General features: G+C 39.2%; 2 protein-coding genes across 3 annotated transcripts in view; one reads left to right on the top strand and one right to left on the bottom strand.

The window, feature by feature from the left end:
- The window catches only part of dysf (dysferlin, limb girdle muscular dystrophy 2B (autosomal recessive)), a 97,027-nt gene extending 78,818 nt beyond the window's left edge, over positions 1-18,209 (bottom strand). For both annotated transcript variants that reach the window (XM_084713175.1, XM_084713176.1), the window contains exons 1-4: positions 17,815-18,209; positions 4,293-4,348; positions 3,730-3,821; positions 1,110-1,215 (exon numbers count right to left, since the gene is read on the bottom strand). In XM_084713175.1, the coding sequence (XP_084569301.1) occupies positions 1,110-1,215; positions 3,730-3,821; positions 4,293-4,348; positions 17,815-17,902 (342 nt within the window). In that variant the 5' untranslated portion in view covers positions 17,903-18,209. The remainder of the gene's footprint in view (positions 1-1,109; positions 1,216-3,729; positions 3,822-4,292; positions 4,349-17,814) is intronic.
- A 4,966-nt stretch (positions 18,210-23,175) lies between these two features.
- LOC146306021 (type-2 ice-structuring protein-like) lies at positions 23,176-26,832 on the top strand. Its single transcript, XM_084712518.1, has 7 exons — positions 23,176-23,302; positions 23,420-23,515; positions 24,541-24,591; positions 24,760-24,869; positions 25,764-25,898; positions 25,996-26,104; positions 26,511-26,832. Exons 2-7 carry the CDS (start codon positions 23,455-23,457, stop codon positions 26,576-26,578), a joined length of 534 nt encoding a protein of 177 aa, XP_084568644.1. The 5' UTR covers positions 23,176-23,302; positions 23,420-23,454; the 3' UTR covers positions 26,579-26,832.
- The last annotated feature ends 246 nt before the right edge of the window (positions 26,833-27,078 follow it).

Here is a 27,078-nt window from a genome sequence, read left to right as displayed (position 1 = left end):
ATCTCAGCCCAAACACTCAAAACGCGTTGAATCGTCATGCCTTGATTTTACACAAGGATGTTGAAGGGATGGAGATTTATTGAGCAGGAGTTGCAGCAGCAGTGTATTGTAGGGTGGTGTGAGGCAGTAAAAGGAGTAGTCTTTCGCAGTTTCCTTTCACAGGAAAAAGCAACTCAAGTGATAAGCTGTAATGTTTCTGTAAACAAAGGTATCAGGGTCTGTGTGCACAGCAGCCTCATTAACTCAATCTGCTCAACAGGTTTGTGATCACTTTCACGTTCTCCTTGTTGTCTGTGTTTCAATGTTGAACAAGCTTGTTATCTCGGTCAATTCTCTCCTTCCCTGCCTCCTGTACTTAGATATGCTATGTACTCAGCTCGTCTGTTGAAAAGAAAATCAAATTTTGAAGATGGTTAAGAGATGTTGATGTGGGACCTTTATTCACATCTTAAGCTAACATTAACTTAGTTAATGTTAGCCAAACGCTAGTTAGCTAATCTACAACAAGTGTTAGCAAGCTAGTCAGCTAGCATTTTGCTAACATTACCAAACTTAAGGAAGGGTCGATTCTTTATTTTGCCTGTAAAAATACATTTTCAAAGTTTTCAAAACATTTGTCATATTTCCAAAAAAAAATATTTGACCCTTTAAGGTTTCAATTAGTTTTTCGCAAAGGATGAGAAATATAAGTTTCTCTGCCATTATAAGTATGCTAACTTTTTAGCCAGCTAGCAAACAATATAATGTTTTTATTTTTTTGGCTTTGATGTAATTATTTACTTGTTTAAGATGCAGATTGTCCAGTGGACACAGCTGGTTTATATAAGATTTTCTTCTTCACTTTGTAGAAACCATAAAAAACCCTGTACATCGCGCAGTGTGTGTGTGTGTGTGTGTGTGTGCGTGAGACATCAATCAGATTCACTCTGACACTGAGAGGAAGACTTTGTTTTTGGTTCAGGAAATGAGGAAGGGAAGCACTGTTTCATCTGCTGCTAAAAAACAGTTGATGACTATAATAGGCGTAGCCAGCCAAGGTGTGTGTGCGTGTATGTGTGTGTGTGTGTGTGTGTGTGTGTATGTGTGTGTGTGTGTGTGTGTATGCTCACCCCTGTGTTGTTTCTCTTGGTGTCCAGCAGGGAGACGGTGAAGGAGGCGGCCAGGTTGGGAGAGTTGAGCACGTCTCTGAGAGCGAGCCGAGTTTCCCCCAGAAACCTGAACAGACACACACACACTTAAAATGTCTTCTAGTATTGTGTTTGATACGAGAGTAAGTTGCATCCACCCCCTAACTAATAATTAATAAATTTTTTTTGTTTGTTACTTGTAGCCAATTATGTCATGTTGGCATAAAACACCAAGAAAAAACAGGTGCATAAAACAGATTAAATTTGTCCCTTAAGCAAAATATTTCCCTCAGCTAAGGGGTTCACTTAGGGGTGTTGCAGAAAGGCCCTTAGTTGTACCCTTGAATGGCACATGTGCACTTCTGTTACCATGATTACGCTTCACTCGCATCATGTTGTAATTTTATAAGACAGCATTACTGTCAGTTGTCAGCTTGCTTAGATGACACTAGCTAGCTTCTCCAACACGGACAATAAAGGAGAAAGAAAAAGAAAAAGAAAGCTAAACTGCACAGAAGATGAGAAAGCTGTTCTCCTTCAAGAATATGGAAAGAACAAACACATAATCCAAAGTAAACTCAACCATAGCAAATACACACAAGCAGAAGATGTGGCAAGAAGTAACACTGACAGACTTTTCTGTATTCCTGAGCAACTGTCCGTTTAATAAACTATCCCTTTAATAAATCCATGTTTGTGCTTGAAACAGGAAGTGAAATGCAACTGCCATTTTTTTGGGTACAGCAAAACCAAAGCAAAGAGGCCACTCTCTGGTCTGAAAGGCTGATGAATGGACCAATAAATCAGTCGACACATCAGTCTGTGAATGGGTGGGAAATATGAGTGAATAAATACTCGACGACCACAATGAGAGGATGACCTGATTCCTTCATGCCTGCCCCTTCCCCTCTGAGGGAACTCCAACACGCCTGATATCTTGATGAAGTGGAAGGATCCAAAAATAACCATCTGAAGGGGGGGTTTCTTAAAACAAACAACTCTGGCTCACGGGCCACACCCCTGTCTGGGCCCTAACTTTGGTCAGATCAGTCTACTGTGTCTTGGTCTGACAATGCTGTAGTTCTTATCGCAATTCCTGTGATCTGAACTATGGAAATCAATTATTAATACTTTAAAAATTCAATTGCAAACATTTAAAACAAAAGAATATGTTAAAATATATAATAATAATGTGAGGCACCTTATAATCACAGTTTAAGAAAACAAGCAAGATAAAATAAATATCAAGGCATCATCAAAGCAACAATCAGAAATAAAATATACAATATAGCAGTAACTAAGTATAATTCTTAATAAGTGCAAAACTCAAATGAGACAGAATCAGATGGTATATGGCAGTTTAAAAAGGTGTGTTTTCCTGAAAATCCAAACAATGGGTAAAAAGTAAATAATAAATAGTAGAGGCCCCAAGACAGAACCCTGGGGAACACCGCAAGTAATAGGAAAGGATTGAGAATAAAACTTTTAAGTTTGACGAACTGAGTGTAGCCAGAGAGATAAGATTTAAATGGTATCAAAGGCCGCACTCAGGTCAAATTTGTATTAAGTGATGGGATGATATTTAAAACTCCTGATGTTAGAAATTTTTACAAGTTGTTGAAATATAAAAATCATGGTTATTACTTAAGACATCAAACAGCTGACATCAGCATGGGTGCAGGACGGTGGGTGCTGAGGGTGCTGTAGCACCCCCTACTGGCCAGAATGAACTGTAGTGGAAAAATCAGTTTATCTTTTTCCATCTCTGATAAAAAACTGCTTCTGTTCCAGTGCTTGTGGCTGCATCACTCTGTTGTGGCTTAAGAATGAAAAATATGGTATGTTTGAAGAATAAACACGACATGACTGCCTGTTTTCTGCATCCTCCTGGCAGATTTTAACCTGTCCTGCCAACATGATGTGATCGAGATTATTCACTTTATATTTTATAGTGGTATTCCAAGAAACAAAGCAGTGTTTTTTATTTATTCATGGATTATTAAGATTAAGATTAGAAAAGGCAAAACTTTCCTTCCCAAATTGCATGCAATTATCTTTACAACTGTTAAATCTAACTGAAATAAACTTTAAAATAAATTCTGGTTAATATTGATCAATGATTGTGATGACAAATAAAGTTGTGCACCATTACGCACAGAGAACATGGGAAATATGGTGATTATCCATCCAGACAAATGAATTCAACTAAAAAGAGTCATCATCTGCTCTTGACAGGATAGTTGAGCAGCAGTTTTCACATTTGAACTTTGAGGAATTCCCTCGTGATGGAGAGCCCTGCTGTGTTTCTAAAGGGTACTGCATGTGATTGGCAGTTATTGTCTCAGTATTTAACACACTCACATATAATTTGTTGTGATGTATTCTTTCTGATCCCACTCTATAGCAATTTTGGTTAATTACACCTGCATGGCAGAGAGAGACAAACCTGAAAAACCTGATCTTTCCCTAAACATATCCAAATAGTTTTGTTCCCAAATAATAACCAAGTAACTTTGTTTCATAACCCAAACAAAGTAGTTTTCTTGCCTAACCCTAACCATCGTAGTCTGTCACACTGACACACACACACAGCAGTCTGTACCTGTTTCTCCCCATCTTCTCATGGTCTTTGACGACACAGTGCAGCTCTGCTCCAGAGTCCAGAGGAATCCCCTTCAGATCCCATTCAAAACCCTGACACAACAGAAAATGATACAAACTTATAAAATACGAAATACAATCTTGGTCATTTTTCACTGTTAAGTTAGTAATTCACTTCTCACAGTTAGCTTAGTACATATTATAAATAGAATTTTCCATATTATGTGTATAAAAAGGTCTACTGGCAATGGGTAAAGGGTCAGTCACTTAATTTCATTGGGTTTACCTGTGTTGAAAAAAAAACTTCATATACCTGCTAATTTTGGTGTAGAAATGCTATTAAGTGGAGTTAGGATGTTCTCTGTTGCAGCTCCATTATATGCATATTTTCACATTAAAAACCTCATAACCTCCTTCTTACAGCTACTCTCCATCAGGAGCAACAATGTCCTTTGACAGAAAGTTTTCAGAAGTTCATTCAAAGTATCTGAGGTAGCACCTTCTGTACACTAGTTGACTAAATAGTAAATACTGACTGAATCTGAGGCTGTATATGAGACGTACCTCATTCCAAACAGGGTTAGGGTTATTCTTGATGACCTTTGTCTTCTTCTTCGACCCTGAAGAAAATGGACAAAATAGAACATTAAGTGTAAGCTAATTAAACAGTTGGAGGGTCCGTTTGGATGCCTAGATGTCCACTCCCCCACATTCCCACTTACTCTTAGCAAGCAAGACACCTGACTAGCCAGCAGGTTAGTTGCGTGTCTAGCTAACGTATTAACATCCCATTTTGTTTCCTACATAGCCACCTGGCAACTTGGCTAGCAAACATGCCAGCTAGCCATGTTGGTGATTGTTCGCTAAGATGCTAACAAGGTGTTAGATCAATATTATAAAACAGATAGTTCCAGTCATTGATTGTGTTTAAAGCTGTTATAAAATGTTCTATAAACACACACCTGTTACTGCATTACCATTAGCATTACTGTGATGAACAATCATTTCATTTTTCAGTTATCTAAGACGCTGGTGAAGGTAACTTCACTATAGTGGTGACAGGAAATAAACAGATGTGCTGCTTGCAAAACGATTATATAATACCACATTGTGCAAGCAGAGCATTGCTTGGCAGGACAATGACTGTTATCAATTAATTATTGTTTTTTTTGCTGTATATTTATTTTATGGAACCTTGCCAGATATGTGTAGCAACAATTTAATAAACACTTCAAGTTTTAGGCTTAGCATCATGGGGCTTATGACTTTATTTAGGCTAATAGTGATCTGGTGAAAAGATATACATACACATTTTGTTTGTTTGGGTGTGAAGCAAACTTTGAGTAAACCATGAATCCGTGAACAGAAAATAAACTTCTCTCTCTCTCTCTCTCTCTCTCTCTCTCTCCCTCTCTCCCTCTCTCTCTCTCTCTCTCTCTCTCCCTCTCTCTCTCTCTCTCTCTCTCTCTCTCCCTCTCTCTCTCTCTCTCTCTCTCTCTCTCTGTCACACACACACACACACACACACACACACACACACACACACACACACACACACACACAAAGACACACAGTGGTGCAAAAATATAATTTTGTGTGTGTGTTTGTGTTTGTGTGTGTGTGTTATCTGTCTGTGGCTTCCTGTAACATGGAGTTCTGAGCTCTGATTTCCTGTCTGTCGGGCACTCTGTCAGGAAGTGGGACATAATACGGACCAATAAACTGCCAGGATTCATCAGTAGCTACTTAACAAGTCTCAACACAAACACACACACACACACACACACACACACACACACACACACACACACACACACACACACACACACACACACACAAGAATGTGATGTCAATAATTGCATAGGGGACAACTGTCATCATTTCCACTTGGTTTTTAGTGAAAAAGAGGAATAGAAGCAGACACACAGAGATTGAGATGTTCTTTCCAGATGAAAGGAAACAGAGACAATGACTATTGTCTGATTTTAGAAGCTGTTCATTAATTTCCAGGGAATGACCACTGGACAAACACTGGAATAGACAAACAAGGGTCCACAGCCATACTAGCAGCTCTGTAACACTGGACTGAGATACAGTTGTTATGATTTTTAAATCAATCAAATCCATTTAGAATTAATACACTGTGTTAAGTCAATGGCTTTTTCATAAGTAACCGTGTATAATGGATAATGTGTGAGTGAGTCATTATTATTATTGTTCATTATTAAAAACCCAAAGGTCTTGAATAATTATCCCTTGCCCATTATGAATCTAGTGTGCACTGTTTTGCCCACACTTCTTCTATTACCTCTATTCATCTACTCTTATTCCCATTATGTCCACATATTTATTATTTACTTCCCCTTTGGCAATCAATAAAGGTTCATCTTATCTTAAAACTAATCCAGGTATCTAAAACCAGGTTTGTTTCATGGGTGATGCTGTTTTTTTTCAGATGCCAGAGACCCATAACTGCTATTTACCTAACCGTGACCCTTATTCTTACCTAACCCTAACCACTGCCCCAAAAATCTGTTTTTCCGACAAGACAAGACTTTTGTCCCCACTTGCACCAGCTGTCCCCTGTTAACTGATCTTAAGTCTGAAATGTGTCCCTGAAAATAGCTTAGGTCATATTCACCCACCCACCCACCAACACGCACAAATTCTTTCTCTCCTCACACACACCCAGAGAATGGTTGTTTGCTTTCCTGTTTTCCCCACAGTCATCACCCAATGTGAGAACACACAGACACACACACACACACACCAGTTTATACCTTTGCACACAAACAAGTACGTTCTTACACGAACACCCACACAAACACCTACGTAAGTGCACCTCCGTTCTTGGAAGATATCTTAAAAAAACACCTCCACCCTTCCACAGAGGGGTCGAGAGGGCACATTATGTTTGTGTGTGCATGTCAGTGTGTGTGTGTGTGTGTGTGTGTGTGTGTCCCAAGAGCTGGTATCAGAGCCAGCATCCCAGAGACAGGAAGTGGCACAGCATCAACTTCCTGGTTGATTCAGCTTGGCACAGTTTCTGTCATGAGCCGAGAATAGAACAAACTGTGACCCACAGCGCTGTGAAGTACGCATGGGAAAGCTAAGTTTAGACGTGGGCTGTGTGTGTGTGTGGCAGGTCAAAGGCATCTGAAATATTAAGGGTTTTTGTCTGCTTCCCACTTTTAAATAGCTAAAGTTTGGAGTTTAAAGGTAGACCAAGTAGAATTTGTCAGTTATTGGTTGTAAATACACCAGAACGATACTTGATTGTTGAGTTGTATTCCCAGGAAGTCAAAAGCTGATGCATTGGGGTGGTAAACCATCCAGAGCACAGCAAAATAATGAGACATACATTGTTTTAAGGGGAATTCCTGTGTAGTTTCCCTTTAAGTGTAAGACTGGGATGAATAAAACGTCTGACAGTATGATTATGCTAACCAAATCACAATCACTGAACAAATCTCAAATGTTAGCACTAACTCTGCTGTGTCAATAGTCGTCTGTCCATGTAACTGTCAGCCACAACTGAGGTGTCCTTGAGCAACAGCCTCAACCCCAACTGCTCCATTGAAGCTGCCCAGTGGCTGGCAGATCAGACTGTGGTTGTATTGAGCAGCTTCCAGGTATGAATGTTATCAGGGTGTTCCAGCAAAAGATAGGCTTGCTTGCAGTGAACTTTCCCTGAATAAATAAAAGGTTCGGAAAAAACAATACATTTTTTTTTTTTTTTGATGAATAAAGAGAGTACAAAAAGGAGAAGTCATGAACCAGACGAATAACCATTTTTTGATGACTGACAATAAACCTCACAGAAGAAGAAGAAACAAAACCAGTCACTTTGGTGATCTAAAAGAGAAAAATGAAGAGGAATATGGTGACAGTCAAGGGTGCAGAATTGAGTATGGACAGCAGGGACATGTAACCTAACATGCCAGATGGTTTGTTACACTAAACCGTCCGTGAAGTTGTCCTTAGAAACTGATTGGGAAAAGGGCAGGCACTTTCAGAATCACTCAGCAGGTGATTAGATGAACCATCTGTCTATCACATCTGGAATGGACCGACTTCAACCAGTTAGATCAAGCTCTTTCTGAAGTAAGTCGGGAGAAGAGTAAAAACATCTTTTCCATCAAGAAAACGCCTTCAGTGCCATTCTTTGCTCTTCTTTCACTGAAGAAATACTCTCCAGTTCTGATACAACCGATACTGGTGATCTAAGCTAACCTCTTCAGAAGCCACCATTGTTATTTTGAGACAAGTCGCTTCCATGGAAACTTCTCGCCGGTTTCACACCTGAAACCACACCCGTAGCTGCCAGTACACAAATTGAGTGAGTCTTTAATTTTGTAATTTATTCCCATGAATGCTGTGGTCTTAGTCAGCACTCCTCTGTCAGCAACACAGCATTACTCCGACTGCCCTTGCACTGTGGTGCGTCTCAGCTTTCACTATATCTCTGTCAATCTGAAACTGTGACAACAGGCAACAGAAGAAAAGGCCAAGGGAGGAATAGTTGCAGCAGACTTTGTAATGATGAGCAGAAATATTAAGGTTTAGTCACAGTTTATCAAACCAACCACTTAAAGTGATGTGAGACAGCCAGATAGTTTCAGTCTTGTTGAAGAACAACAACGCACAGTCTTCTTGCCAAATTCTCAGAGACCTTTGTGCATTATAACTTATTCAACAAGTCAAATGTCTTGAGGAACTAATACAAGACTGCTGTGCATGAATGTGTGTCCGAGCTATAATTAGCACGGGACAGGGATGAAGTAGCATGCAGGGTTGCCAGTTTTTATTTAAGGTTTTGACGGAGAACAACACTTAACATTCCAATAACACTTTGACCGGAAATCCTGCCCTCAGCACACAAACACAAGCACATTGTCACATTTAATCACTTATACACATTTCATTGGCTACACCTGCAGAAACATGGGTGCAAACATGATGAATGAAAAATAAAAAGGCAAACTATCTATACATTACCAATCATAACATCTCTCCTGTTCTGCGTACTAAGCTGCTGATCAAAGCATTTCACTACATGTAGTAAACACTCCACATGGTCCATCAGTTCAGTTTCAAATAATCCAGACATGATTTGCAAAGGTTTGCCTAATTACCCATGCAAAACTCCAGCTAACTACCTAGCTGATCTACATCAGTTGTCACCTAGCTAGTTAGCTAGGTTTTACAACCAGGACTGAGCCTAACTCCACCCACTGCATCATTTTGATTGGTTGGTGATTAAAGCTGCCACTATATAAATTACCTGCCTCCAGATCAAATGCAAATTCAAATGCTTTGCTCTAAAAAGTCAAGATTTAGACCTGAACCAACCAACAACACTAGTAAATGCCAATATACATTGTTTTCAGCTGAAAAAAAGTGGTTTAGTTAATCTTTGAGATGTAAGCTACCAGCTAGGTAACAACTACATTAGCTAGCTACTTACATGGTCTTACTAATATTAGCTGACTTAACATGTGACTATAGCTGCATATGTTGCTTTTACAGGTCCCCCACCAGCATTATCATCATCAAAATTAGGTTTTCTTTTCGATATGAGTCTAGCACATAGCATATCTAAGTACAGGAAACAGTAAGGGAGAAAGTTGACTGAGGTTCTGCTGCGATTCAAAAAAAAAGGATAATGTACAGTGAGTTGGTCATTGCAAAATAAACCATGACAGGATGGTGCAGGACCCCACAGTGAAGGAGAGGGTCTTGAGCAGTGAGCAGGTCATTATTGAAAAATAATTGTATTACTCCTCCAGAGTCTATGATGAGAAATGCACAACTAGCAGCGGTCTGCAAATAACAGACTTTAGAAAGCTGTAATTGACCGATCAGAATTAAATATTTAACAAAGCTGGTTAGTAATTACACATAATTACATAAAGGGTTGTTTGAAAACGTTTCTCTCTCACACACAAGCACACATTCTCTGTCTCTCTTTTCTCTCTCCTCCCACAGCTTCCTTGCTTTTTTAAAATCATCAGTAATTTCTATAAATGGACATGGTATCTGTTTTCTGGAGGGGAGGAAACTCCCCCTCTTTCTCACTCTCTCTGCTCTAAATTCCTTAAGTTGTTGCAACCCAGAAACACTTGACTCTTCATGACTTTGATATTAGATATTGTTACTATGAAGTACAATAAATGAATAAAGTTAAGTTTATGATACTCTCTAGGCCACCCAAAACATTTCTTGGTACTGTATGAACCTCGCAGATGGTGTTGGATTTCAAATATCAACAATACATGCCAACATTTTGCATTAAATTGAATTTGCTCCTGCTCCTCACCACAAGCAGACCTATAGAAGGACAAGCGTGTGTGATGGCACCAGGAAACAGTGTCAGGACAAAGGCAGGAAGTTAACAGGGCTCACCTCATTAAGAAGGCAGACACTGACTTGTGGAAAGTACAACAACAAACTAACGGAAAAACAGAGAAGGTAGCCAAGTCACCTTCATCATGTGCCACTCAGCATCTTCAGTCGAGTTAGACCTGGAGGCGACTGTCAGCCAAGTACACTGTCACACACAGGTGCTGCTCGACCTGACAGATTTAACTTGACTCCCTAAAGATTTCACTGAGTTTTAACTTTCAGGTCTCAAATTTTAAAATGGAAAAACACAGAACAACAAAAACTAACTGGCGTTTTAACATGTCAATTTGATTCTGAAAACTTAACTCGGACTTGCCACCAAGTGCTAAAGTAGTATTTTTCCTTTTTAAAAGAGACATCCGTAAAACAGGACAGGACACTTCTATCATGAAATTTTGATCCACTGAGGTTTCGTATTTGTAAAACTTTCCTGAATTAAAAATCTGTGATGTCATCACAAGCTAGAAACTTTTTTAGCGTAGGTGTTGGGCGATTCTTATTGCAATGAATAAGTGCCATCTTTGAGTCTGGTATCGAGGTCTTATTATGCATCCAGGGTTGCAACACCCTAAAACTACAACCTGTGATTGAAAGAATCTGAAACTAGTTAGACAGTGAGCAGAGATGAAAAGGTTATGGATAAATGGTTGAAATACCCAGCTTTTGCTTCTAAAAAAAGCATTGTGTTTGTGAAAAGATACTTGAAAAGGTCAGGAAGGTTGGGTGTTTTTTTGAATGTCATCTGGCACTATTATGGACAAGTTCAAAGATGGGTGCTAGAAGTAGGGAGCCAGGAATCTGGGAAGTACCCCAACCAGCCACCACCCTCACCCACGTTACAGCCCCATGCCAACATTTGTCGAACAACATCAACTATAATAATGGTCGGTAATTATTTTACATTACTTTTTGCGACCTCCCTGTTCAGTCACCTACTAGTTTTCACGCTTTCTGAGTTGCACCACATGGTGTTAGGGATCTACAACTGACTCAGGCTGGTGGGAGGCTAGTCCTGAGCAGCTGGCATGTCCTACTTATAGTACTAAATATTGGACGGCGCATTTGTGACATGACCCATAGATTTCTGATGAGTTGTTTTGAAGCCCTCGTTGTTGGCTTTTGGCTAAGTTCCAGCCAATCTGAATAAGGGTAAAGATGTGGTCTGTGGGTATGACTGATTTTAGCAAGCTTGATTTCCTTGATTGGAAAGGGGCTGAACTAAGTTGGGTTAATCTGTAATTTTATTTTCCTTTTAAACATAACAAACAAGCCAACACAACAATTTATATCCTTGCAAAATCATAATTTCAATTTTATTCAGACTTGTTGAGCTACTCCAAAACCTTACACCCTTACACTATAGACACACCACCTGGTGTACAGCTACCCACTGAGCAAGAGAGAAGCGGGCGGGTTTCTACAACAATGCTTGAGTTTAATACCGTACTGCAGTTTATTGTGTCACTGCCAACCCCCTGAATCTCCCATGATCCTCTTACCTCTGAAGGTGACGCTAGCCAGGGGGTCAGAGTGTCTCAGGTTGTTGGCTCGCTGAAGAATGCAACGCAACATGGCTGAAACCTCAGCAGAGTCCGACTGAGTCCTGAAACCTGCGACCCTCAAAGAACTCGCTCAGAGAAGGAGGAAGGAGGTGATTCAGTTCACCAGGTGAGATGGATCCAGTGAACGCTTCGTTACATGGCCCTGAGAGCTTTGATGATCATAACCAGTGTGCCTGACCACCAAAACTAACAAACCAAGGACCAAAACAGACCAAAAAGGGGAGAAAGTGCCAAAGAAAGCTCCTCTTTAAAAAAAACAAAAAAAGAAACAATATCCACTGCTTGAAAATCAAATTCTGTCTAAAATGATTGTCAGTAACTTAGGTCCTTATTAGAATAAAAGTCCCAGCATCACAAAAAAAAAAAAAAAAAAATCCAAAGATTGTTTCCCGCTTCATCAGCATCTGTTTGTGTCTGACACTACAAAATAAAAGCTTTATTTTTGTCAAGTGCCTTCACAAAGCCAGCTTCTTTCTCTTTCTGACTCTCTCTAACACACTGGAAGGGAAAGAGGGCAACGAGCGAGCACACACACCTCACATCCAGAGGAAATCTCAACATTTCCTGTTCTCTTTTCCTCTCTTGTCTCCTGGTTGTTTCCCTATCTTGCCCACATCTTTGCCTCCCTATTTGCTGGCACATTCTCTACCGTCCTTCACCTCTCTCTGTCCTCTAATCCCAACATACAGTATATCTTGTGATTTTTATGGATACATTTCAATTTAATGTTTTCAGGAAACTGCCAAAGTCTCTAGAACCCAGCGCCCAGAACATTTAATCCCATTCTTGTGGGAAAAAAATTGCATCTGCTTGCCTTAAAAACTCAAATGCACTTAATTATTAGCTACTCTTAGCTAACTCAATTTGGAGAAATTTAAGAACTTTTCAAGTACTTTCAGGGTCTAAAGTGATAAAAAAAAATTTAGGGACTAAAAATATCCTTGTTTTGTGGACCAAGACCTTGGTAAAAAAAAAAAAAAAAAAAGATCAATTAGGCTGGTGTGTCATACAAGATGAAGTTAGGTCAAGAAATTCCAAGGCTTTCTTCAGACTAAGAGAGTAAATTTTCTTTAGCATCTTAAATTAAAAACCACTCACAAGGCCAGTGGATTTCAAAAACCTCAAAGCTTAAATTTGGGTTTTAGATGTGTCGCTGATCATCCCTTGGGTCTTCACTCTCAGAATACAGAAATGCATGATCAGGAGCCAATGGGGAGGTCACACACACACACACACACATACACTATACAGATGCATGAATGAACACGTGCGATGACAGAGCGCCACCTGCAGACATAAATCAAGGTCCACACACCGTCTAACTAGAATGGTACCACTTTTTTAATGAAGCACTCCTTTTATAAAGGACTTCATAAATTGTAACTAAGCTATTAATATAAAAAAAAATGGGTTGCCTGGTTTTAAAAGTCACCTGTGCTGATGATTTTTCTTTCTATTTGGTAATAAACCAGGTTTGAATGTTGGTAATTTATTGTTAATGAATGGATTTGGTCCAGTTTGATGTTTGATTTTGTTCAGACATTTAACTGACGCTAATAACCATAGGCTATAATATAGCCGCTATATTGATTAAAATTTTTCATGGTTGTCCCCTCACATCAAAGGGAAAACTCTAGATATCTTATGCACCATTTTACACACATTATATCATAATGCAGCCTAATATGTAAGGATTATATATGTGTAAATCTTGTGATCCTGATAGTTTAGAAAAAAAAAGTTCAGAGGATCTGTACACTGTATGTCAGCAAGAAGTAAATATGAGGAAAATTGATTTATCCTCAGTCCCATCTGAGCTTCAGGCTTCATAACCAGTTATCTCTGCTGTATGTGTATGACTTCATTAACCCAGCCAGCAGCACATGAGTGTGTTTTCACATAAAGTTACATGAAGATACTTCATGCTTATTATTTGCCCTGATGTTTCATATCATGTGAAAGAAACAGTGGAGCTCTGTTTATGTCATCCTGATGAAAACATGTTTACTGTTGTTGAAACTTTTAACGCATTTGACATTTACATTTGAACAAACGTTTGCACTGTAGCATTTAATGAGGAGATTAAAAGCTACTTACAGGAGACAAATGTAAGAGAAAGCCTTTGATTTTCATTTTCTTTTTATGTAAAATGTCACTGCATAATTAATTAACTAGCTGGTGACTATGCTGGAGAAATGAGCATCTAAAGAGCCAGATGTTTCCCAGACAAGTTGGTAGAGACCAAAACAGAGCGGACTCCAGTTGAATGCTAATGCTAATGTGTACATAGACAACAACTAACTTAATAAGGTGATCATATGCCAGTGTCGTGTTTACAACTTGTTCTGCTGCCCCCAAGTGACCAAAAAAGTTTTCAAATTAAAAAATGATTGTCTCCCATTTTGATGTCAGTAGTTGTATTCTTGCCAGTGACCAAATGAAACGCATTGGAAATTATGGATTTCTGTTGGCTCTAAAATTCAAATCAACCTTTATACATTTTAATGCAGAAATGTTATATACTTTTAACCTCAAGCTTATGGCTGAAAGAAATGGCTGCCTGGAATAAAAGAAATATACAGTAGTAGGTTTGAAAACAGCAAAGGTCATGATGAGGCAATTTCATGATTGATATTTGAGTCAGAGGAAGAGCAGCAAACTTAATTTACAGATCAGAAACAGATAGAACATCAAATTAAATTGTCTTTCATGTTTGTTTGGTTTTTTATTTGTGAGATATGATTGTTGATCTTTCGAGATCTTTCTTCTTTAACAGCCTTTGAATAGAACTGAACTGGACTCTGAAAGGAAGAAATGACGCAGCAGTTTTAACAGTAAGAGCAGACGCAGCAGAGGCAGCAGACGAGTTAAAGCAGATTAAATATCAGATATCAGCCAGGAAGGAGAGCCTGTCAGATAATATTCAGCTGTGATGCTGTCATGATGTCCCACTGCATGACAGCTGCATGTTTTTGACATGTTTTTTCAAATTAAAGCAGATTTTAAATTGTATTATATATTATATGAGCTTCAGTTTTGTGAATGGAGATTGGATCAGAAATATTTGAGTTCTTTATTAAAGAATAATCAAACAAAGGCTGTGCACAGAGGCTAATTATGTTTCAAGTCATGGGTGTGTTATTGCTCATAACTGCACAGTGTGACAGAAAAGTTTAAACCGTCTGCTCATGAGAGATTTGCATTTGCAATCCCAATGCAGTCCTCTGTTTCCAACACAACCCTCCTGGTTGGTTGTGGTGCCCGCACATCGAGGGAGGTGAGCTCTCTTTTCCATGGTAGAGGCATTGCACACATTTAAAACAACTATCCCACTTCATTTGTTGCGATTCATTCCAAATAAGAAATTGCATGTTTGAGAGCATGGTAACAGAACACACTCATTTCTGATTGGCTGGAAACTGGTACAGTAATACACAGTGGTTCATAAAGGCAGGAGAACACGCTGCGTGGCTCTGATGACTGATTCGACAACACAAAAAAGACAATATAAGAACTTGTTCAGACAGCCATGGAAAAAAACTAAGGCACTCCATCTTCTGATGAAATAATATTTATTCTTAAAGCACAGGCAATGAAACAGACCCTGTGTCTATTAAGTGAGACTTCCTGGATCTTTTAGTATCACACTCTGATTTTTGAGAAATTAATTAGCAGAAGAAACGCCTCTGCTTTCTCCACTATTGTTGTATAATGGTTAACTTTTAGATCATTCTTTCATTTTGTATCTATCATTATTATTATGATGACTGTGAACCTGGATGTAAAAAAAACCCCACAAGCATCACATAAAACAGTTCAACTATTCATGAACTTTATCATCTAACATTACTGATTTATTTTATTCCACCCCAGATTTTCAACCTGTCGGTCACAAGTGTGTGTGTGTGTGTGTGTGTGTGTGTGTGTGTGTGTGTGAACACACTGCAGGCAATGCCCCATATCACACAGGGAAACTTTTGTGCAGCAGAAAGCATCATGAGTTCATGACACACTTATTCTAAGTTAGAAAACTCTGTCTTTTCTTTGCACACACACACACACAGACACACATACACACACACACACACACACACACTTGGGTGGACTCTACTGTATTGTACTCTAGTCTACTGTAAAGGAGAGAGATGAAAACATGAAGGGGACAGAGATATAAACATGGGCAGAGAGACTGTAAGACATAGACAGGCAGACCTGTAAGACCTGGATCATGATTTTCCAGAAAAAGCAAAAATGTCAAGAAAATACAAATTGGTTTTCACTGCACTCTGCCAAGATTGAACAAGCACATGCTGTAACATTTAAGACTATAATTCAATCACAGAGAATCTAAACTTGGCTGTGAATGATCACAGAGTCAGGCTTTCATTCAGCATGTAAATGCTTTGAGCTCAAAGCAAACATCAGAGTGGTAAAATGTTCAAAATGACAATGCTAGCATACAGATGTTTATTGGGTATAATATTTATTTAGCCTGTTAACATTTGCTAAAGGGTGTGTTTTGACTGTAGCTGATGTAGTTTTACAGGTGATTATCAAGTAGCAACCTCTGGGGCAAAAAAATTAAGCAAACGCACAAGTGCTCAAAACTGCAGTTCCTCAAATATCCACTTGAGGCTCCAAAAGTGACTGAGTCCCCATAGAACAAACAAACAACTGTTTCTGGTTAGAAAAAAAAGGTCTTTAAAAAGGTCTTTCTCTGTAGTGATCCTTTTCGTAATGTTGTCAGACACTTAAAATAAAACGCTGAGTCTGCCGGTAGCAAAAACAAACACCTTCCCTCCAGTTGTATCACTCTTTTCTGCTTCCATCACAAATAGTTTTATGGTTTGAGGTGATTTAGAGACTGTTTGTAAAATTTACAGCCTGTCATGCTGTTGCATTAGTATGTGTTAGGGCTGTGTCTGAGATTTTCCTTTGTCGAATCGAATTTGGATGTCCTGTATGAATTTTTTTTTTTTTCAGTGCTGTGCGCTACACTGAATTCATATATGAGCCTACATGAGTATGTTTTAACAGTTAGACTTGCATTTTAGTACCCGTCTTCATCACCTGGGATGTGAAAATATTGTTTTTTAACACAGTCAGAGAAATTAAAATTGTACATCCTCCTACAGTTCAGCTGCACAATTCTCTCGAGGCTGCAGCCACTGTCCAGCATCACCTGTCCCGCACGCTCCTTTACACTGTGAATTAAGGATTTATTTGGACCAAACCAGAGTTGGCGGTCGTTGGGACAGGGAAAGATGAACCAAGATATTTCTGATTAAACAACGCTCTCCATGATGTTATCAGACTCTGACGATAACAATCTGAGCCTGTCAGTGGCAAAAACAAGAACAAACAAGAAAACAAGCAAGCATCACCTGCTCTGTGCGCTCTGTGGGTGCGCCAGCATGGATGGATGAGGTGGCTGAACACTCGTCATCATATATATAAAATATATCTATGATTTCTCTTATTTATAATTCCTCCTTGAAATGTTTATGAGTGTTATTCTGTCATTATAGTGCACACTGACTGACAAAAAGAAAAAAAAGATGCTCGACTGGAAGATTCTCAGTTGACTGAGGGGGTCTCTGACTAATGATTCGAATCTTAGACCTTCGGGGGGGGCAGCCCTAGACCAAAGCGGTGGATCGACCAACAGGCCCTGCCAAGCTAAACCTGGCTAATAATATTCAAAACCATAACTGAACCAAATTTATTACATGCTAGTGAAGTGAGGGCTTCCTGACAAACCAAAACTGTGAGAGTGAGAGGAAGAGAGATAGAAGTCCCTGAAGGATAAACTCAGCTGAGAGACTGGTGGTAACTATAAACACAGCCATACTTTACTGGAGGCCCACACCCCCCCCATAACAGTGCAAATGGGAATAGCTCCTCTGTTTCCCTCCATCATCACGTCCTCTCCTCTGTCTCTCTGTCTCCGCCCCACCCCAAACAGACTGGAAGCCATGACAGAAGACTGGCAGAGTCTTTCCAATAATAACCTCAGCTGTTAGAGAAGGTAGAGGAGGGGTTAACCATGAACTTTATCTCTTATTCACAATTTTTTTCTTTCCCTCTCCCTCTGACCCAGATCTCCTCCCCATCCCTACCTTCATAGGTGACGGTGCAGTAGGCATCGCTGATGTCATCGTCCGGCGTTTGCAGACGCTCTGCACACAGAATAAACACACGCAGCATGGCTTACACACACACACACATACAGCAGAGGTCTGTCAAATCCCACCAACAGCCAATGTGAGGTCCATATATGGGCATCAATTCCTCCAAAAAATATCCTTAACTTGAGGGTAGATCCATATCAGTGCAAGAGAGACGGAGAGAGAGTGGACGAGAGACACAGAGGACGAATAGGGACTGAGAGAGCTGCAGTTCTCAGCTATCTCGCTCTCCCCTACTCTCTCTCTCTCTCACACACTCAGAGCAAGCATGGTGCACTGGCTGACTCATGCACACACACACACACTCACACAACACACACTGTCCCTTCAATCACAACTGGCTTAAAGGGCCAGCAACACACACGCACGCACACACAGTGGCCTTTATTTTTGGGTCACACATGCCTGCACACAATTGACAATCCAAAGTCTGCCAACTTAAACCAACACACATGGGGTGCTCACACACACACACACACACAGACAAAGGGCAGGAGTGTGTCGAGGAAAATGTGCTTGTTGATGCAGATTTGTGCAGCGAGAGAGAAAGAGACAATGATTTAAGACAAGAGGGTATACTGTCATTTTAAAGCCGGTTTTTATGGGGAAATATGAATGAATGAATCACATGTTTGAAATCATCAGCAGATGAACAGTGAGACATGACTAAGGGCGTGGTCACGCACTGGTCGCTAAGTGTTTTTATGGCATCTGTATTGATCTAAATGTCTCCTATATGTCAAAAAAGTCATTATGTGGACATTGTCAGGTATTTTTAATGATATTTCAGAGTTTGTCTTTTTCTGCAAAACGATTTGAAACAGTTGATGACTCATCCTGCACTCACAGGGTTTCTAAAATTTCATCCAATGATGATCCAATCTTCCCTCATGATGCAGCACAGCATGAAAAACAAATACATCCATTCACCGAAGTGGACTTAAGTGTTTCTGGAGAGCTGTCCTCACCATACAAAAGCACAACTTTATAACTTTATTCACTGATCTGGGTGAAAAATATGTGGAAAATATTTTCTGTTTCCCCTCAGATGTCCTCCAACTGCTCCGCTTCAACTCTTGGTTATTTAATTACAGAGTTTCGTGAAGGACAGATAGCTTTAGCTTGTTTGTTGCCAAAGTAGCTAACTGTAACCATTCAACCATATCCTAGCTAACAGCACCATTTCACAATGTTACATAATACAATAGGAAAATCGTAAATTAATTCTCAAATATCAACACACATCTTGGGCACATTTGTTTGAGAGTGTTGATATTTCAGAATTAGTTCCTTTACCATGGTACCTTGTAAAACTACCAAAGGGTAACATTAACTAGGAAGCATTTGCTAATGTTAGCTACTGTCTCCAAGCAGCTAATGGGTTATCAAATATGTGGCTTAAGCCTGAAATAAGGCCGCCTGTCGCTCTAGACTGTCACTGTTTGTCTTTTTGGTTTCTAATCAATCATGAAGCAGTGCAACGATAACGCAGTGCAACATTTGAGCTTCCCACAGTGAGTGTCATCAGTAAAACACAATGATTCCTATTTCCAGGTGACTACACACTATTGAAAACATTCTTTTGAATACTGTATTCCATTTCTGCTGTATTCTGCCAGTAAGTCCTTGTAAATCTTAACACACTGGACCTTTAAAAACCTGCAAACAATTTAAGATGCTTCATGTGACTGAAACCAATCTCTGACTTATATGGATAAAGGTTTTAACAAAGTGTTTTGACACACATACTAGAGAAAAGGCAGTGAAGGAATTTGAAATGGTCATGTGACTTTTTGGTTTCAGTCTGTGCTTCATCTCTCATGGTTCATACATGTAACTCGCTAGTTGACAACTAACCCTGAAACACTGACTTCTACGTTGTCTTTATAATCCCACCAGGGCGTCATCACTTATGTATTTGCTTGCATGATAAACAGACTTGCATCTTCTCTGCAGCTAATCCTGAATACTAATATTGTGATGACCGATCAGCCTAATTTTTTTGTGCATATTCATGATTGCAGGTCATGCCATTCTCCTGAACACCTTGGGGGAATTTCTTCAGATTTGACACAAATGATCATTTGGATTCAAGGATGAACTAACCAGACGTTGGAGGTCAAAGATCAAAGTCATATCATAAGAACGTCTTAAGGCAATTCCTTCAAACTTGGCTGTGAACTTGGCTAAAGCCGTTATACCACTGCTTTAACACAAAAAGTCCACAGCAGGACATTACTCAGCCTCTGTGTTGGGACTCCTGAGACAGTTGTCAATCAAACGTGAACTGACACTCCCACATACTCTTACAAAATCAGGTTCAAAACAGCTCATTTTGCAGTTCAGGCCATTTTTCAATAGTTATGAAGGTTTACTTTCATTCAGATCTTTGTGGATGCTTAATGAAAAACTAAACTTTAATTATATATGTTCAGTTTTACTGTTACATGCTAGTTTTTCAGTGGCTTTAAAGAGAAACGAGAGTTGTTTATGTTGCCGTTTCCATTTCTTCCAGTAGGTTATAAGGTGCTTAAAGGTGGTTAAAGGAAGTCAAACATTCCCTGATCCAAAAGTATTAAGGTTAGATTATTTTTCTGTAATCCAAAGGATTATGTTACTACTAACAAAAATAGACATGTAGTTTGTATTCAGTTACTGACTACATTTCAAAGTGATCTGACCCAACCCTGTTAATAATAATAAGGCTGTGAGCAGACATGGGGGGGATTTCTGTTGCGTTTCTATATATAGTCTGACCCACTGGGCTTCAGTTATGTCATCTACACTTTTAGAGAGCGTGCGTGTGAGTGTGCACTTACGGGAAGTATGCTAACTTCATAAGCCACTGAGGGCCAGGGAGGCAAAAATAAAACCACAGACTTGATGGTGTGTGTTCATGTAAACTGCAAGTTTAAGTACATGTGTGTTGGTTGGTTGTGTAGCAACCATAACTGTGAACAGCAGGTCTTTTAAGATAGATTTCTCCAAATGCAGTCACGGTGTGCATGGGGATGTGGCGCAGGCCTACTTACTATCTAAAGAGTTTGGAAGATGGTACCTTTACTAAAGTAATATTTCAGATTATTTTAAGATTGCTGAAGGACTGCTGTGGACAGGGTCAGCAACAAAATCTATTTTAGGAACTTAAAAAATGGTCCACCTATGTAAAATATTACGTTGTCATATTTGTTAAGATTCATTGTCAGCAGGTGGTTAAAGTTGTATGTCAGGAACACAGCCTGCATGAGAAGAGCACTTTCCATCATATCAATTAGAGGGTATTGATCCTATAAATGGTTCTCTCCGGAGAGGCTGGTGTAATCGAATTTCCTCTCAAATGACTCCAGAGCTGATGGAAGATGCCTGAAGGAAAGAACCTACAGGTCTGAAAAACACTGAAATATTCTTTATAAGAGCGTTAGGTAGGTCAACAGTGACTATGTTACATGCAAACAATATTCCAGTTTTTGCCCTAATTCTAAACATTCCTACTGAGCTCTTTACATGGCTGAAGAAAATTAATATTCCACTAATATTCTGGGTTACATGCAGCCATGAATACTCAAACTTTTCCACTGTTGGTCAATTTGTTTAACTCAGCTTCCCTCTTGCATTTATTTAATCAGATTCTACATATATAAACACTTTGCAATAGAGCAACTGACCTTTTGTTGAGATAATTTACTCTTCTTCCTGACGTGGCATGAGGGGCGCAGGAGGATAGAAGGGTGTTGTGACAATGCCACCCAGGGGAATTTCACCCCTGGGAAATTATATGTACTAGTATATAAATCATCTAATAATTCATTCAACAGTTGTTAAGGCGCACAGGTTCAATATCACCAGGACAGGAGATGTATTCCAACAATGCAATAAGTTTATTTAATCACAAAAAAAGATTCACACCAGGGGGCTAGTAGAACCTAGCAGAACCGAGGAGAGCCGAGTAGAGTCGAATGGAGCCAAAACACAGCCGAACAGAGCCGAACAGAGAGCCAAATAGAGTCTAGCAGAACCGAAGAGAGCCGAGACAGCAGTTCATCCGAGGGGCGCGGCAGCTTATGACAGGCCACACACCCGACTGCAGCCTATAAAAGGCAAACAATTAATCAATAATAATCTTTCACACATAATTCCTCTTAATTATTGTTATTAATGTGATAATCACCCTTAATATGCTGAACTATACGTACCATTTAGGTGAGGCACAGCGTGGCAATAAGCAAGTGGAGGAGAGCCCGCGACACAATACACTGCAGCAAATACACAAAATAATCACCCAGGGCCCAAATGACAAGCAAGGTAACACAGGCGGACAACATCGGCTTACCATGCAGGCACCAGACACAACCCACAGCACGCCGAGCGGAGCAGTCAGATGCGCAACAGAATGGAAACAGCTGTCACCAAATGCGCACTGCGCGCACGAACGAGGGATACTGGCAAAGCGCATTACCTGTTCAAGTGGTTTGTGTAGTGCAGACACATATTGTCAGGCCACAGACCTGCTCCACCAGGTTGCAGCCACCTCCACGAGGACATCTCTGAGAGAAAGGAAAGAGGAAGAGGTGAGGCTGCCCACCTGTATATGTAGATGCACCAGCACCAGGTGCCGCCCCGCAGCCACAGCGCCGGTAAACTTGGCACAGTGCCATGCAGTGGCCAGGAGGGAGAAGCCATCCGGCTACACTGACATAAACCTAAAGCTTTGGAGTTTAAAATCTCAGAACACTGTATTTAAAAAAAAAAAAAAAAAAAATATATATATATATATATATATATGTATATATATATATATATATATATATATATATATACATATAATTAATTGAAATGAAAGTAAATGTTATTTTATATTTACAATTAAAACTATTTAATTTTTCAGGCACTAAAAAAAAGACAAATCAGTTTCACAGCTCACTGTGACTGTGAAAAAAGAAGCTTTTATTTTCTAAAGCTTAATGATTGAAGTGAAGTTTATTTAAAGAAGAAAACTACGTTATCTAATCTAAAGATTTTAAGTCAGCAAAACTTTTTAAAGTAAAGAGTCTGAATTGGGCTCAAAACTAAAAAAAAATACAGATCCCCATGAGGCAACAGATGGTGAAGGTCCTGCTGCAATGCCACCACACAAATGTAAATAAAGAGTATGCAATGATTTACAAAACCTGTGTACTGCCTGAAGCCAAAGAACTTCACTGTTTCTTTACTTGAACTTTGATTAACCTTGAAAGTAAACAAGAGCGGGAAGTGATGCACCAAAACTGATCAGTTTCTACAGAATAAAGGGGTGGAGTGGACTGAGACAGACAAGTAACTGTTTATAAGAGCTGGTATTTCTCCTCTTCAGCACCTGCACAGAGAAAGGCTGAAGCTCCGAGCTGAAACTGAGAAGAAACAAGAGAAGATCCTTCAGGAGGTTTGCTTCATCTCTGACTTTTCTTTATTTAACTCTGTTCTGTTCCTCTGACGTTCTGTCCTCACATCGTCTCTCTTAAGAAGTATTACTAACATGTGTCTTTTCTCTTTGTTGAAGACGTTCATCATTTCACCATCTGCATCATTTAAACCATGAAGATGTTGACTGTGTCTCTACTCGTCTGTGTCCTGATGGCTCTGAGCAGAGCTGCTGGTGAGTATTAATTGACAGACATGCAGCGTCCCTCCTGCTCTGCTGCTTCTTTTATTACCGTTGCAGCAACAAAAACATCGATAACCAGTATTTCCTGAAAAAGAGGTCAATGTCACCTATACTTTTTAGTTCATACTCCCTTAAAGCGGGACTGGTTTATGACTGGAAGTAAAGTTCTGGCATGACCATAGTTTTGATGAAGTGCTATGAGGGGCACAGGCATACAGGGACGGGAAGTGGAAGTGTTAGAGATACTTTAAACACGTCCCCTATTGAACCATTATTAATGGTTAAAATCCCTCCATAAAAAATAAAATAAAATAAAAATAAATAAAAGGTTTAAAAGACCACAGGCACAGAGGAAGCATCGCTTATTAAAAAAATCTCTCCAGACTTCATATATACATATATTTATACACTGAGGGTCGGCAAAGTTCTTGAATTAAGTGCTTAAAATATTAAAAACCACATAACACACATAAAAACTTTAAAGGTACATGCTATAAAAAGATAAATAAGTAAATAAGTATATGTGTACAAGACAAATAAATTCAGCATGTAAAATATAAGAAATATAGAAATAGACTGATATAGTGTGTATGTATAAAAAGAGACACACTCTTTAAATAATTAAATACAACTCAGAATAATTAAGACAATACAATAAATACAAAACATAAAACATTCACTCCAAGGTAGCTATTCAGATTTTTTATTTCATAATAAGTTACATTAAAAGGAGCCCTGTCTGTAGGCTGTTCCTATAAATAATAATATTGTTATATTTGTTATACTTTTATTTATTATTATTGCTGTAATTAAAAATTAAAAATGAGGGGAAAGACGTTCTCTGTGTGTGTGTGTGTGTGTGTGTGTGTGTGTGTGTGTGTGTGTGTGTGTGTGTGTGTGTGTGTGTGTGTGTGTGTGTGAGCGAGACAGACAGAGGGACAGAGACTAAAACAAGAGACAGTTGCTATTACAACATCAGATGAAGCGAGTCACTAAGTGCTGTGTTAAACCTCCAGCTGTTCCAGAGACAACACCTGAAGACGAAGCAATTCTCGAGGCAGGTAAGTGTGTGTGTTGTTTTAGTTTTACAACTGAAACTTGACTCTCACTGCTCCTGTCAACTCCATTTCCAGCCGTTCTCAGAGAAAATGTTCTAATACACTCCTCAAATTCAAGTTAGATGTGTAGATCTTGTTCATGTTCCATGTTCAGTTCTTTTCTAAATTTGTTTTCAGGCAACATTCCCTCAGTTGAGGGCACAAGTGTTTGTCCCACTGGTTGGACTGGTCACAATGATCGCTGTTTCCAGTATGTTCCAACGCTCATGACATGGGCTAATGCTGAGGTAATCAAAAAAAAAGTTTGAATTTTTTTCTCTCAGGAGAAATACAGGACAACTGTGATACCAAGAGTCTCCTGGGAAAATCTGTAGGGTTGGCAGACTACACTATGTCCATGCTGATGCTGCCGGCTCAAGAGGGCGCCAGAAATCACAGGGTGTCCCCAAGACTTCATCTGCTCTGAAAATAAGATTTGCACATGTTCACTTCAATCACAGTTTCAGAGGTGGTATGTCTTTTCCACAGTCAAATTCAAGCATTCAAGTTTTTCCAGCACCATACAGCTGTGGTTTTTACTCATTTTTTTCTTATTTTAAGTTTAATTTTAGGTTTCCTTGTCCAATGAACAAAACAATGACAAAACTATTTAAAAAGATGCATTTCTTTGTCCTCAATTAAAATATAGTAGGCTACTCAGTCTGCCATAACTCTCTGAGCTCTCAGCTCTGTGAAGACGAATCATTATTATTCTTTTGGTCAGCATGAGTTAAAAGATCTTTGTTGAAGGACCTTTAAAGAAACATGTAGTCATATCTTAAGTCAGGTAGTCTGAGCAAAGTGCTTCCTTGCTTCGCTTGATGTATGTAGATAAGCTGACCAGTTAGCATTTTGCTAATGTTAGCTATCAGCTCTAACAAGCTAGCTAACACTGATACAGATTAGATCAGATCCCCCAATAACATCTTCTAACAGCCTTCAAAAATTTGTTTTCTTGTTGACATTGACAAGTTGAGCACATCTGTTTACAGGAATCAGGGCGCCAAGCTCGCTCAGCTGTTACTGGAGCACAGAGCGAAAAGGGGCGGGGCTTAGGAAGGGTCAAATGGCATATTCTTCTAATTTGGCGTCTTTGTATAACCTGATTTGTAACCAAATTTGCACAATTTGTCCTTGTGTAGAAAAATTGTCAGAGTTTGGGAGGAAACCTTGCATCAGTGCACAGCTTCGAGGAACAACACATGATTCAGGGTATGATCCTGAGGATCACTCATTTGTATCCACTCGCATGGCTTGGAGGCTATGATGCAGCACAGGTATGTTTCTGATGACTGGTTACTGATTTTAATCTGAAAGTAAATAAACAGTTTGCTCAAACCATCTAATGTGCTATATTGTATTTTAATCTTCTAGGAGGGTACCTGGTTCTGGAGTGATGGTACCCCTTTTGACTACAACTACTGGGATGTAGGACAGCCTGATAATCGTGCGAATGCCCACTGTCTGTTGATGAACTTTGGAGGTAAATTTATAGTTTGAGGAACATTTTTCTGTTTAACTGAGGTGTGAGTAGGGTGTGATTAAAGAATTCATCATGCAAACATCAGTATAAGTGATGATTATGGTACATTGTGGTAAGATGTTACATTTGGTCTCCACACTGATGAAGCACAATAAATAAGAATAATCCGTTCATGGTATTAGACAGCTAATAACATATAACACCAGTAGTAATCATTTGCATTTGGTTCACATTTCAAATTGACACTTCATGCAGTCAATCATAGAATTATTGAATCTAATTTTATCTTTTCCTGCTGCAGCAACAGTGTGCATGTCATCATATATAAATGATTTTATCTCCAGCCATGAAAAAGTTTTGACGTTTCACAGTTTATCCCTAAATATCTCCTTCTGTCTTTTTACAGAGAACAAGAGATTTGACGATCAGCCTTGCAATTATGTAAAGCCATTTGTCTGCGCTAAAAAACTGTGATATTTCTTTGGACAGCAGAGAAACTAGCAGTACCTGTCACAACCACTGGATCTGAGAGGATATATGTGATAGTTACATGCTTGTTTTCATCGTCTGAAGGCTCGTGTATGTGGGAGTCCATAACTTTCTGTCCTGTTGCTGTATGACCACTTAAGGATTGTAGCCTTTTAGTCTTTGTTGTGATTAAAAAACTTCACCGTGTGACAAATTTAATGACTTGAGACTTGACAAAATTAAAAAGGATTTGCAACCCAGTTTGGATTCAATACCACTCATGACTCATGACTTCAATTGTTCTTTTAAGTAAAGTCAAGACCCCTGATAAAGTGACATATTTAATTTGATATTTAATGCATAACAGTAATGCAGTTGATGAACTGCACAGTTAACCCAAATAGTGAACTGCATAATGTTGCAACACATTAAAAACCTTGTTTCTTTTCAGTGGACTGAATCCCTTCATGTCCTAACAAGGCTGTTACTGTGAAACAGTTGCAGGA

The sequence above is a fragment of the Lutjanus erythropterus genome, chromosome 23 (assembly GCF_056507025.1).
Source record: "Lutjanus erythropterus isolate fLutEry1 chromosome 23, fLutEry1.hap2, whole genome shotgun sequence".
Taxonomy (NCBI): Eukaryota; Metazoa; Chordata; class Actinopteri; order Lutjaniformes; family Lutjanidae; genus Lutjanus; species Lutjanus erythropterus.
Note: the sequence above shows the minus strand (reverse complement) of the source record. Positions and strands in the feature narration are given on the sequence as shown.

Excerpts from the sequence above, each read along its gene's own strand:
- LOC146306021 (XM_084712518.1), top strand. The coding sequence starts at position 23,455 with ATGAAGATGTTGACTGTGTCTCTACTCGTCTGTGTCCTGATGGCTCTG. Across the intron at positions 24,592-24,759 it reads AATTCTCGAGGCAGGTAAGT|GCAACATTCCCTCAGTTGAG; the intron begins GTGTGTGTTGTT and ends ATTTGTTTTCAG. Across the intron at positions 24,870-25,763 it reads TGACATGGGCTAATGCTGAG|AAAAATTGTCAGAGTTTGGG; the intron begins GTAATCAAAAAA and ends GTCCTTGTGTAG.